Genomic DNA, 13,233 nt, shown 5'->3' with positions numbered 1-13,233 from the left:
GCTCAGCTGGGACCTGTGACAATGGGGTCTGGCTTAGCAACTCCTGCCCTGGCAGGAGCCCTTCCAGCCGGTGCTGAGGTCAGAGATTGCTGTTCGCTGCACCTCTGAGAACCCAACCTCCCCGGCTCAGTGTGCAGGTCTGGGGCTCAGACAGAGAGCTGGAGGGTGGGGGCAGAGCATGCTGGATCCTTACCTGCAAACAGTGGTCCTGGAACACTTTTAATAGTGGGGATGCTGCAAGTCAGCCCCCTTACCCCTGTCCGCCCCCTCCCCCCAGTTGGGGCCAGAAGCAGGGCCATGTCTCTGAGAGGGGGGACCCAGACAGGGATAAGGGGGCCAAGGCTGGGACCACAGCTGGGGGCAGGCATGGGGCCAGAAGCAGAGCCCCAGGCGTGGGGCTGGCAGCAGAACCCTGGGCTTGGGGCTGGCAGCCAGGATGCTGGATGCAGGGTGACAGCCAGGACCCCATGTGTGGGACCAGCAGCCTATGTACAGGGCTGGGAGTGGAGCCTTGTGTATAACCTGAGGTGCTGCTGCACCCCCAGCACCCCTCGTTCCCGCACCTATGCATGCAGATAAGCATGCTCTCCCCTTCAGGACCCCATGTCCCCTGGAGCCTTCCCATGGGGCAAGGACTCAGCCCTCCACATCTGATCCCCTCATCATCTGATGCCACTTCCTGCCCAGGGAGGAGGGACCCCCCTGCATACAGTTCTGTCCACCATATCGGCCTGCTCAACCCCATTGGGGCTGGGGCAAATGGAACCCAGGAACTGCCAGTGGCCCTTGGAGACGGGGCTGTTCCGAAGGCATCTGCCGACGGAGGGAGAGCCCAGTTGTCATGGGCATTTTCTAGTGCCCTGGGTGCTGACCTTGGGCCGATCTGTGTTGGAGCCACAGCCATGAACTGGCATGGAGTCTCCACTGGGCCTGCTGCCTGCCTGCCTTTTTTTGTTCCTGTGACACTCCATTAGCCCCAGGACACCTTCCCCTGCAGTGCTTAAATGGGGAACATCTGGACGTCTCTCCCAAGCCCCTTTCCTCTACTAGAGGCAGGTCGCCAGCCTTGGTGGAGGGCACAGACCCCTGCTCCTCCACAGCCTTGCCCAGCAGCCTGGCCCTGCCTTCATGGTCCTGCTGCAGCTGGTCCAGGAATGGTGTCAATGGGTCCCACGAAACCTCTTCCTGGGCTCTGTGTCAAGCGTCAGGCGGAAGCAGGTAGAGTGAGGCCAGAAGGCTCCCTGCTGCTCCTTGCTCTGGTTCTGCATCACCCAACAAGAGCTGCTGGTTCCTTGGACTCCCTCCACACAGCAGCTGGGCTTGCTTAGCGTCTGCCACACCACAGGCTTCCCGCTCAGGGTGGTCCAGGTGGGACAGCTGAGGATGGGGAATCTGGCTTGGATCAAATCAAAACCCAATATGAACCGGCGGCCAGACCCTGGGGCTGTTCTGGAGAGCCTCTGGTAAGAGTTTTTGAGTCCGCTTCTCCTTTCTGGGCTTCCTCCCAGAGCCAAACAGTGCAGGGGCCGAGGGATGCTCTTCTCAGAGACACCAGCACTAGACAGGCCACTCAGATCATCTAGTCTGACCTCCTGCACTGCACCCCTGGGGATGCCTGCATCCAGCCCAGGGACATGTGGGAAATTAGAGTAGATGTTGGGGGAAGATCCAGTCTTGATGCCAAGGCTCAAAGTGGAGAGTCTGGAGAAGTTGTTCCCCTGGTTGGATCTCCTGGTTGTGAAACACGTGGGCTTTATTCCCAGTTTGGACCTGTTAAGGTTCAGCTTCCAGACATCAGATCTTGCTCTGCCTTTGACTGCTCGATTAGAGAGCGCTCTGCTCTCCGAAATGTCCCCCCATGCAGCTGCTTTTAGACCAGTCACCTCTTCACTTCCTCTTGGGCAAAGTGCTTCAGTCTCCACCGTCAGGCTGGTTTCCCAGACCTCAGATCATTCTTGTAGCTTTTTTCTGAACCTTCTCTAATTTTCCAACCTCCTTCTTACCATATGGACCCCGGCTTGCATGCAGAATTCCAGGAGCTTCATCCTTCTAGGACGAAGCAGCAATCTGACGAGAGCCAGATCCAGTGAGACATGCGGCCCAGCTTCCAGACCAAAGGGGAAAACTCACGATAAATCTACACAGCAATTCAACACCCACGGCTGGCCTGGCTCTGCTGACTCGGGCTTGTTCTGCAGGGCTAAAAATTCCTATGCAGACATTCAGGCTGAGCCTGGAGCCCGAGATCTGGGACCCTGAGAGGAGGGAGGGACCCGATCCTGGGCTCCAGCATGAGCCCGAACATCTGCACAGCAACTTTTAGCCCTGAAGCCCTAGTCCGAGTCAGCCAAACCGGCCAGCTGCACTGCGCCCAGATCTGTTATTCCAGTAACAGACCCTGCAGGCTAGATTCACAAAGGGATTTAGGTGCCCAACTGCCACTTTACTCCAAAGAGGATGGAGCTCGGCTGTTCTCAGTGGTGGCAGATGACAGAACAAGAAGCAATGGTCTCAAGTTGCAGTGGGGGAGGTCTAGGTTGGATATTAGGAAACACTATTTCACTAGGAGGGTGGTGAAGCACTGGAATGGGTTAGGGAGGTGGTGTAATTCTCTTCCTTAGAGGTTTTTAAGGCCCAGCTTGACGAAGCCCTGGCTGGGATGATCTAGTTGAGGTTGGTCCTGCTTTGAGCAGGGGGTTGGACTAGATGACCTCTTCCAAACCTGATCTTCTATGATTTTATGCACCTAAAAGCCAGAATCAGGCCCCACTGGGATTCACAAAGGCCCCGGTCAGCTGCCGCTGAGGGCTGAACTCACTCAGCGTCTACCTTTCTGCAGTAAGAGTTCCCAAAGTTCCCACGTGCTGCCACTGGGCACGTGCCCTGCAGCCACATGCCTAGTGTGCGGATGCCTAAGCCCAGAGCCGTGCATGTCCCAGGGGAAGCTGGATCTGCCCTGCAGGGCCCCTCTGGCAAGTGGGCTCAGAGATCACCTACTGGATCAGGCAGAGAAGCTTACAAGGAGACTCAGAGCCTACCGCCAGGAGAGGGCTCACAGCTGAGAATGCCAAGCAGAGGGAGGCACTTCCCTACAGCCAGGACTTAGGCACCTGGCCTGGGAGAGGGGGCAGGATTTAAAGCATGTCCCTTGGCTCAGCACCCCGCATGCGGGACCTTAGTGACGAGCTGCCCAGCCTGCTGGCTTTTGGGATTCCCATTCAGAGGCGTCCATCACTGCACAGGGAGCCTAGATGCCCAATTCCAAGCTTTGTGAATCCAAGTGATTTTCTAGGCGCTGTGACGCTGATCATCACCCTGCCTAAGCTTCTCTGGGGATGCAGGCCTGGGTAGCAACCCCAGCCACAGCAAGCATGGGACCTGGGACCGTCAGCACCAATGGCCACTTCAGTTAAGCAAGTGACTCCATGGAATTGCAGCACTAGTAGACGTGTCCTCGATGTGGATGAGCCACAAGAAGGAGCTATGACATGCTGCCCTTCATGTGTGGCACTCGCTGCTCAGAGACTGGGTTTGAACTGAGGGCGAGATCCACAAAGGGACTCCAGCAGTGCAGAGCCTGACGCCGAGGCGCCTGGTGCCCCCTGGAACGCTCACCCCACGCCAGGCAGGCAGAGGGAGGAGAGGGAGGTGCCTAAGAAAGCGACTCACAGAAGCCAACCCATAGGAAGTGCCCGGGGCAGGGATGTGGCCTAAGCCCCATCCCTCAAGAGGAGAGAGGCACCACAGGATGCACAGCTCTGAACACCTTTCTCATAAACACCATTGTGAGGGGCAGCCCCCTATTTTCAAATCCCTGCTCTGCCGCCTTGGAGAAGGGACTTGAACCTGGGCCTCCCGTTATGTAAGCAGGTGGGGAACTTTCCTGGCTTCTGCACGACCCCTTTGGAATGGGCTAGTGAAAGGATCCGAGTCCTCGCTCCCACTCCCTTTACCCAGAGGCCTCCCTGCCCTCGAGGACTCCACTTCCACTCTCCTGTGGCAGAGTCCTTGTAAACCTGACAAGACTGGGCCCAGGATTTGTGGGGGGCTCCACCCCCAACCTTGTGGTAGTCACATAGGGCAGAGGTGAGGGTGTCCCCACTCCGGGATGCTCTCTCTGCTCTGGACGCTTCCCTGACCCACTGATCATCATGTGCAGTTCAAAGCAAATACAATTCATTAAACAGCAATCAATTTTTAAAAAATAAGGAAAAATTGGGAAAGGTAAAAGGAAAACACATCACCTGCTCCGTGGCACAGGGACATCACAACCAGTGTCTCTGGGATGTCAGGGCAGCTCACAGTCCGTCCCTCACTTGTTCCAGGCCTCTTGCCCAGGCCCAGGCTGTGCTGCAGGGATGCTGCGGGTCGGACACTTGCTCTGGCGGTGGCCCCATGCCCTCTGGCCTTAGGTGACCAGACCCTTCTTCCCAGCCTCGTCCCACCCCATTGGGGTTACAATTCCCCTCCAAGTCTGGCCCATCTCCCTGCACTGGGCCCACTGCCCAGGGTCCCCCTCGGTCTCCTCAGATGCTCACTGCACCCAGCTCTGGACTACTCCAGCCCCAGCCCCAGCACTGCTGCTGCTGCTGCTCTGCCTCAAGCTCCGTGGGCTGTTTCTCTGGCCCCTCTGGCTCTGGTTGCTGCAGCTCTGCTCCCAGGACAGGTCTGCTCTGCAGGCTACTTCTGTGACTCTAGTCCCAGCTCTGACTTGCTTCCTTTTCTGGCCCCTCTGGCTCTGGTTGCTGCAGCTCTGCTCCCAGCACAGGTCTGCTCCCTGGGCTGCTTCTCTGGTTCTCTGTGGATGGCGCGGAAGTTTAGGCAAATGGAGCTGGCTTTTCAAGTGTTCAGGCACTGAACAATGCAGATGGGCACCTTCCGGGATTTTCAAAAGCACCAATTTTCTGCTTCTTTAGGTGCCTAACTACACTTAATGATCTGGCCATGCTCCCCAGCCCTGAAACATAAACCCAGCCAGGTGCTGGCATCCCTCACAGGGCCGAGGTGCGGCTGTGCAGTGGCGTTGTGTTGGGACTGAACTGCACCTCAGTGAAGTGGTTGTAAGGGGACATGCTCCTGATTGATCAGAAAATCAGAGTCTGATGCCCATGCCGACTACTGTCACCGTCCCCCCACCTCACCCTCCATTCCATTGGACACTAGAAGTGGCATAGCTGCATGCTGTTACCCAGTGTGCTCAGCGTGGCATGCAGGGCCAGGCCAAAGAGGTGGAGTGCAGCCCAAGCTAAGGTGCTGTGTCTGAGCCTGGCCAGCTGGAGCTGTTTGAAGGGGCTTCCTCTTCCTCCTCTCCCTGAGATTGAGTTTTATGGCCCCAGCCCAAGGTGCAGATGTTCACGTGGAAGCAGCCAATGAAAAGTGCGTGGCTCCCTGTGCTCAGCACGCAGGCCGCGCTCAGCGCTCAGGAATTTCGCCCTGAGCCGTTTGGCTCCTCTCCTCCCGTCTCGTGACTCCCCACAACGGAGCAGCTCAGCGGCGTGCTTTCCCAGCCGGGTGCTTGGGGCCGGCACACAGCACCGGCCGTACCACTGAGTTCCCCTCCGCCAGCAGCCGCCTTCCCTTCCCAGCAGGGCATGCAGAGCGCCAGGATTTATGGCTGCCAGCTGGGCTCCAGGTGCTGCAGCTTTTGCCCATATTTTGCTTCCTTAAAGGGATACAATCAATTAACTTTCACTCTCTCTTTTTACAGTCAGTCTCTTGCTGGTGAAAGGTGCCGGCTCCACCGGGCACCAGTAGCTGCAGGGCCTTCCTTCAGCCCCCCGCCCTCTGCCCCCCTCTACAACACAGCAGCACCTGCAGAATCATGGCCCCCTTGTGCTAAATGCTGCACACAGAGTGAGAGAGAGTCCCTGCCCCGAAGTGCCACAGTCTGACTAGACAAGACAGCCACACAGAGGACAATTATCTCCTTTTTACAATTATCGCCTTGTCCCTTAGCCCCAAGCCTGGCCTTCTTCTCTAATCCCTCTAAAGTGCACAGCACTCAGGCACCCCAAGCCTTTGGGGACAGGAATATCCCATGTCCCAGGGGAACCCCTAGGAGTCTGGTGCCATAGGGAACACAATGTGTAGGAGCCTACCAAATTCACGGTCCATTCTGGTCAATTTCACAGGATTTAAAAGTCGTAAATTTCATTATTTCAGCTATTTGAATCTGAAATTTCACATTGTTGTAATTGTAGGGTCCTGACCCAAAAAGGAGTTGGGGGGGAGTTGCAAGGTTATTTTCCAGGGGATGAGGTACTGCTATCCTGACTTCTGCACTGCTGCTGGTGATGGTGCTGCCTTCAGAGCTGGGCAGCTGGCAACTGGAGGCTGCTGGCTGAGTGCTCAGCTCTGAAGGCAGCACCACAGCCAGCAGCAGCACAGAAATAAGGATGACGTGGTATAGTATTGCCACCCTTACTTCTGTGCTGCTGCTGGGGGTGAGGAGAGACACACGCTGCCTTCAGAGCTGGGTGCCCGGCCAACAGCTGCCACTCTCCGGCCATCCAGCTCTGAAGGCACTGCAGAAGTGAGGGTGGCAATATTGCAACCCCCATAAAATAACCTTGTGACCCTCCCCCGCAACTGCCTTTTGGGTCAAGACCCCCAATTTGAGAAATGCTGGTCTGCCCCATGAAATCTGTATAATATAGGGTAAAAGCACAAAAAAGACCAGATTTCACCGCCTGTGATGCATTTTTCATGGGCGTGAATTTGGTAGGGCCTTAACAATGTGGCATTTGCATTTTCCATATAAACTCCAGCCACTGCACGGACACTTGTGCCCAGTGCACCTTTTGCACCATCTGTTTTCAAAGCACAAACTTCCCTGCCTCCGAGAAATACCTGGTCCGTCTGTGTCTTCCTGCTCAGTGAAGCTATGCTGGTTTACACCACCTGGGAACCTGGCCTTTACGGACCGTGCAAGGCTTCTCAGGAAAGAAAACAGGAAATTCCCAGGCAAAAACCTCTGTTAAATGGAAGTGAAGATTGTGACAGCAAATAATTGAACTTTCATGTTCAGTGAATTTTAGAAAACATTGTAAAAGCAGAACACTGACTGATCAAGGTCATTTATAGAAAAATCTTATTGCCTTCAAAGTGCCTTTATCTGACCTGTAAACACGGCCAGTCTCACTTCACACGTTTCCAGAACAGCCTGGCCCAGACGACCTACATTTCCCATACCCACGTCACTAATTACATCCTCCTGCCGGATGGCTCTGCTTCTACCTGCTACCCTTTCCCAGGGCTTGGCTTTGTGCTGTGCAAATGCAGACACTTGCTCTGCTGGAAGTTTCCATGAGAAAATCCTGCAGGGAGGCATTTCCTTCTCCTGAGTCAGTAAGAACCGGGCTGCGGATGCATTTGGGACTCTCGTTTGCCCTGTGCTCCCCCCTCTGGGGGTACTTGTCGGTGCTCCCTCAAACCGAGGCCTTCATGCCTCTCAACCAGATTTGTATTATCCAATAGGCCAGTTCCCTGTGTTTCTGTGCTTTGATTTTCCCCACTTGTGTCAGGCAAAGATTAGGCAGCTGGTTCTTGAGAATGTTAGATTTGCCTCAGCAGCCGCCCCTGGTTCTGCTCCGCTTCCCAGCCCCCACACCCAAGCTGGATCGAAACAAACAAAACCAGGTCTGCAGGAAACTCCACATAGAGGAAAGCAGGTTTGCTGCCTCTCAGCCCTAGCGGGGCATGTGTTTGTGGGTCTGCCTCTCTGCCTTGTGGGGTGCAGTATAGCTGAGTGCGCTAGTTGGCGTGTTTGTGAACATGTCTTTGTGTGTGTTTTTCTGCCTCTTTGTGTATACATGTCTATGTATGTGCACCTCTGCATGTGTGTACCTGTATTGCTGGGTGTCTGTGTGTAGCTGTCTGGGATGGGTCTCTGTGTGCGTGTTCATGATGTGTTCATGCAGCACTCACTCTCTATTCCCTGTTTGTCCCCTGTTAAGGGGGTGGGGGGAGTGGGGTGTGGGAGGGAGATGCCAAGAGTCAGGCAGTGCAGACTTCCAGCTACTCCCTGCAACAGCGAGAGGCCGAACACAGACACACACCCCCTTTCCGTGTGAGCAGGGTCCGGATGAACTGTCCCTTGACAGCGAGCTTGGAGGTGGAAAGACTTCAGGAGCAAACTGTATTTACATGAACACACCTATTCTGCGTAGGTGTCCGGCAGACAGGAGCTGTGTTACTCAAAAGTGATCAACTTTGGCTGGCGTTGGGTTACAAATCACTTTAATACTGAATGCAGGGGTAGCGAAATGCTGTTACCAATCTTGTTGTCTTTATTGTGTGAATAAAGGGGAGCAGAACTGTGCTTAACCTGGCCCAAATGAAAGGTTCGCCCTCAGCTGAAAGGACCTCGTTAAGCCTGGGGCTGGAATGCCAGAGCCCCGTAAGAAAGGGATGGGGACAGATGTGTGAGTTAGGAGAGGTGGAGTCTTCCCTGAGGGACTCTAGTTTGTTTAACTTCTTCTTTCTCTGCTGTTCAAAGATAGAGCTAAATGAGCTTTATTAGGAGCCTTTTGTTAGTAAGAGCTGAAAACACTTGTAATGAAGCAGTATTTCTGCCCAGCCTGCCAAGTTTTAAAATCACTGAGAAACTGACATGCAGAAGTCACAGCAGAGAGGCAGGTGGTAGCAGTGGGTAGCTGCCACAAGTGGCAAGCAGTTAGCTGGTGGGCATGGCTGGCAGTGAGGCCAGGAAGCCAGCGGCAAGCGGGGCAGCTAGCCAGAGCAGGTGCTCAGAGGGTGGAGCAAACAAGGTGCCTTCTTCCCTGGGTGTGAGGTGAACAGTGAGATGTGGTAAGGGAGCAGAGGGGAGCACAGAAAAGGAACTTTTGGTTGTAGAACTTAAGACTCTGCCTCACGCACTCCAGAGTGGGTGTCCTGCTCACAGTTTTATGATTATGAATCCTGCTTGTGGCATTTTCCCTAATTAATGTTGGGTGACTTCTCTCCTTTCATTAAAAGTTTCTTTTCTACACTCAGACTTGGTGTGTAATTTTCCCAGGTTACTGGGTGGGGGCTTGAGCTGGTTCTGTGTTGTAGTGTTTAAAAGGAACCCCTAGATATTGAACCCAGCCCTGGCTGCTGCCAGCCGAGGATTACATCTGTAACTTGTCTAGACACTGAGCGGAAGCAGGAATATATTTCCTCCTGGGTTCACAAAAAGGGATTTCAGGGAAATAGTGTTTCAGGCAAAAGGAGGGGCCATGGGGAACAGGGGTTGTCCCCAGGGGAGGGGGGTGCAGGAACCAGGAGCTGTCCCTAATGGGGACTGCAGGAGTCAGGAGCTGTCCACCCTGTGGGGGGCAAGGGGCAGGGTCTGTCCCCAGCGGAAGGGGCCAGAGGCCTGGGGCTGTCCTCGATGGAAGATGCGGAGAGCAGGGGCTGTCCCCAGTGGGGGAGCCAGGAGCCAGGGGGTGTCCCCACTGGAGGGTGCAGGAGACAGAGGCGATGGAGGAGTTGCAGGCTATCCCCATTTGGGGCAAGGGGAGGCGAGTCGGTGCAGCGGCTGTGGTCTGCCCCCATTGGGAGGGATGGAAAACTCCAGTCCTGGCAACTCACAACCATTAACAATGTCATGGCACCGTTCCCAGAATCCAGGATGTTAACTCAGAGCCCTGGCCTGATGCCCACACTGCTCGTCATGTTCCTCCACCTTCAAATTCCCCTTGCAGTGCCAGCTGGATACAAGATTCCTCTTGCCTCTCTGTTCTGCTCTGCTGTGCAGCACTGCTGTGCTGCTCCCTAGCAGTGGCTGTATTTCAGCTGCAAGTGAGAGGCTTACTTGAGCACTCTACATAGTGCTCTGGAGGCCCTTGAAAGACAGTGGAGAGATGATGCACTTGCTTGTCTGTGACTCCAAACCTGGGAGATGCTGGCTCTGTGGGCCTGTGATTTCTAGTGCTATTCATTTTCTGTATCACGGTGGTGCCCTACAGCCCCACTCATGGACCAGGCCCCCATTGTGTTGGGTGCAGCACATTATTAGTGTGATGGGATCCCCGGGGTACAACCTGGAACCAGGGTACCCCTTAACTCTCCAACCCGGCTGTCTCTCACAATGCTTTGCTAGTGACAAGCAGTAAACCTCTCCAGGTGCTGTTATCACTCAGTACAACAGCAGGTGGAGCCCCACACCCAGCTAGATTGCATGAATGCTTCTTGAGTCACTCACAAATCACACAAACCGGCAAATCTTCCAAGCCCCAAGCCATGCACTCTTGGAACATATTGTCTTGCCCTGATCAGAAGCCTGACCAGTGTAAGTTTATCACCTAATCTGCCCTACCTCGATGTGGAGAAGACACACACTAGCCTTTGCAAACTAAGCAGAGATTTCCCAAGCACTTCAAGCAAAACACACTGTTTTTGGTAAAATGTACAACAGCTTTATTAACTACAGACAGATAGCTTTTAAGTGATTATAAGTGGTGTGACGAACTGGGACTGTTCTTAATGTTTGCTCTGAATACTGTGTTGGTGCCTCAGTGTCCCCTAGGCAGTTCTTAAGTATCTAGGTGGTGGGATAAGCGTGTGTGATTGCTGCAGAGCAAAGGGCCAGTGCACCTAAATGCCTGGCACTCTGTCTCCTAGCAACTGATGGCCTGGGCCCCTCCTCTGCAAAGGTGCCAACTGAAGGTGTTGGAGACAAAGGGATCAGGTGACCTCCTGGCCCGGGAAAGGAGCTGAGCAGAGAGGAGGGGCTGGAGGGGGTGGTTAGTCTGGAGCTTGCTGGGGACGAGGAGTGAAGTGCAGACCTAGGGGTCTGGCTCACTGCCCCCCAGAATGGACCCGGCCGAGGGGTCTGGTTCGCTGTATCTACAAGCTCTGTTTTAGACCCTGTTCCTGTCATCGAATAAACCTCTGTTTTGCTGGCTGAGAGTCACGTCTGACTGCAAAGTGGGGGTGCAGAACCCTGTGGCTTCCCCAGGACCCCGCCTGGGTGGGCTCGCTGTGGGAAGCACACAGAGGGGCAGAGGATGCTGAATGCTCCAAGGAGAGACCCAGGAGGTGAAGACGTGTGAGCTTCTTGCCCTGAACAAGTATGCTCCAAGGGAGAGGAGGCTCCCCAAAGTCCTGACTGGCTTAGTGGGGAGCAGTTCCAGAGCATCGCCCGGGGACTCCGTGACAAGTGGTAGGCACAAAAGGTCAGAGATAATTGTCAAAGAAAATAAAAGATAAGTGCATGGTTTAAATTTTAAACCTTATTACACTAGGCAGTATTTGGATCAAGCAGTTTTTCTCACCCCGCTGGATGTTGCAGGCAGGTTATAGTTCTTAATACACGGGTTTTCCCTTTCAGGCCTGGTCTACACAGGAGGGGGGTCAATGTAAGATACACAACTTCTGCTATGGCAATACTGTAGCTGCAGTCGACGTATCTTATTTTGACTTACCTCCCATCCTCATGGTGCAGGATCAACAGCCGCAGCTCCCTCGCCAACTCCGCTACCGTCGCTCGCTCTGGTGGAGTTCCGGAGTCAACAGGAGCACATTCGGGGATCAATATATTGAGTCTAGAGGAGACGCGATATATCAATCCCCAATAAATCTCTCGCTACCCGCCGCTACGTCTTGGACCAGTCTCCTCAGTTCAAGTCTTTGTCTCCCCAGCGTTCTTCTTGCTTCCAGCACAGGTGATGGAAGAGAAAGGTAAAAACATGATGCCACTGTCCCCTGTTTTATATTCTCAGTCCATGTCCCTGGAAGACACTAGCCCAGACATGTCCCGGTGAGCTTAGCGGAATCACAGAGTTGAGCAATTCCCATTGTGCGGTGCATCTCTTACAGCACTGTAAATGTAATGGTCACTTAAAACCTTCCTGGGAGTGGATCACTTCTTTTGTTGTCACTGGAGAACTAGCAGTGGAAAACTCCCCAAAATTACAACATATTTCAGTAACAACCATACAGCAAAATCGCATAACTTCACACACATTAATGATACAGACATTTTGACAGAACAATGGGTTTCAGCAGATCATGACCTTTCATATGATATCTTACATGGATGCTTTGTATGAAATATATCATAACCATATGACAGGAGTGAATCTGGGGGTTCCAGGGTGCAGCTTTGAGGTACAGAGTGCCACAGTGAGGTATATTATGGTATGTTTTTAGAGAACTATCCACAATGACTCCATGATCTCTTTTTTTTGAATAGTAACCGCTAAATTAGAGACCATTATTTTATATGTATAGTTGGGATTATGTTCTCCAATGTGCATAACTTTGCATTTATCAGCTCTGGATTTCATCTGCCATTTTGTTGCCCAGTGACCCAGTTTTGCGGGATCCTGTGACGTTGCACTCCATACGATTTTATGAAAATATGCTAATGAGTGTGAATATAATGTAAGTGGAATATGCTTCATGCAAAAGGTGTCTTGTAAAGTATCATTACAACGATTATAACCTACTAAATGTGTTCATCCTATTTGTATAAATGTATCATTCTTGTATCTAAAGCTAGAAATATGAAATATATCTCTGAAGTCCTATTGTAATTATGAGAAGTCTGGGCCATTAATGGTGGTTTGGAATCTTGATGGCTCCCATCAACTAGGACAACTGGTTGTAAATGGCTCAGTTTACTTGCAAGCCTTCCTGTGAGTCAGGCCAGGAGGAATGAAGGCTTGGGGTCCCACAGGACATGTGACCATGTCACCTGGTACTGGAATCCATCTTAAACCTTATGCTTTTCTGTTTAGAAGGTGGGGTGGGGATCCAGAGAAACAAAAGATTCACGCCTTGTGCCAAAGTTATATAAGGGGGTGGAACAGAACAAAGGAGGCTGCAGTCATGAGAAATCCCCTAGCTACCACCTGAGCGGGAACATGGACTGCACCAGGGGAAAGGATTGGGCCCAGACTAAGAAGGAGTCTAGTCTGTGAAAGAAGCTCATTGAAACATCTCTGAAGGTGAGATTTACCTGTATTTGGTTTCTTAAATGTATTAGGCTGAGACATGCGTGTTTTGTTTTATTTTGCTTGGTCACTTACTTTGTTCTGTCTGTTATTACTTGGAACCACTTAAATCCTACTTTTTATACTTAGTAAAATCACTTTTGCTTATTAATTAACCCAGAGTAAGTAATTAATACCTGGGAGAGCAAACAGCTGTGCATATCTCTCTATCAGTGTTGTACAGGGTGGACAATTTATGAGTTTACCCTGTATACACTTTATACAGAGTAAACGGATTCATATGGGGGTTTGG

The 13,233-nt window shown here is 52.7% G+C and overlaps 1 protein-coding gene across 1 annotated transcript in view; it reads left to right on the top strand.

Annotated features, from left to right (window-relative positions):
* Positions 1-9,760, top strand: part of LOC142045992 (syntaxin-binding protein 2-like) — a 118,193-nt gene extending 108,433 nt beyond the window's left edge. The window contains exon 5 of the mRNA XM_075061254.1: positions 9,509-9,760. Within this exon, the coding sequence (XP_074917355.1) occupies positions 9,509-9,760 (252 nt within the window). The remainder of the gene's footprint in view (positions 1-9,508) is intronic.
* The last annotated feature ends 3,473 nt before the right edge of the window (positions 9,761-13,233 follow it).

Source organism: Chelonoidis abingdonii, chromosome 26 (assembly GCF_003597395.2).
Source record: "Chelonoidis abingdonii isolate Lonesome George chromosome 26, CheloAbing_2.0, whole genome shotgun sequence".
NCBI lineage: Eukaryota > Metazoa > Chordata > Testudines > Testudinidae > Chelonoidis > Chelonoidis abingdonii.
Note: the sequence above shows the minus strand (reverse complement) of the source record. Positions and strands in the feature narration are given on the sequence as shown.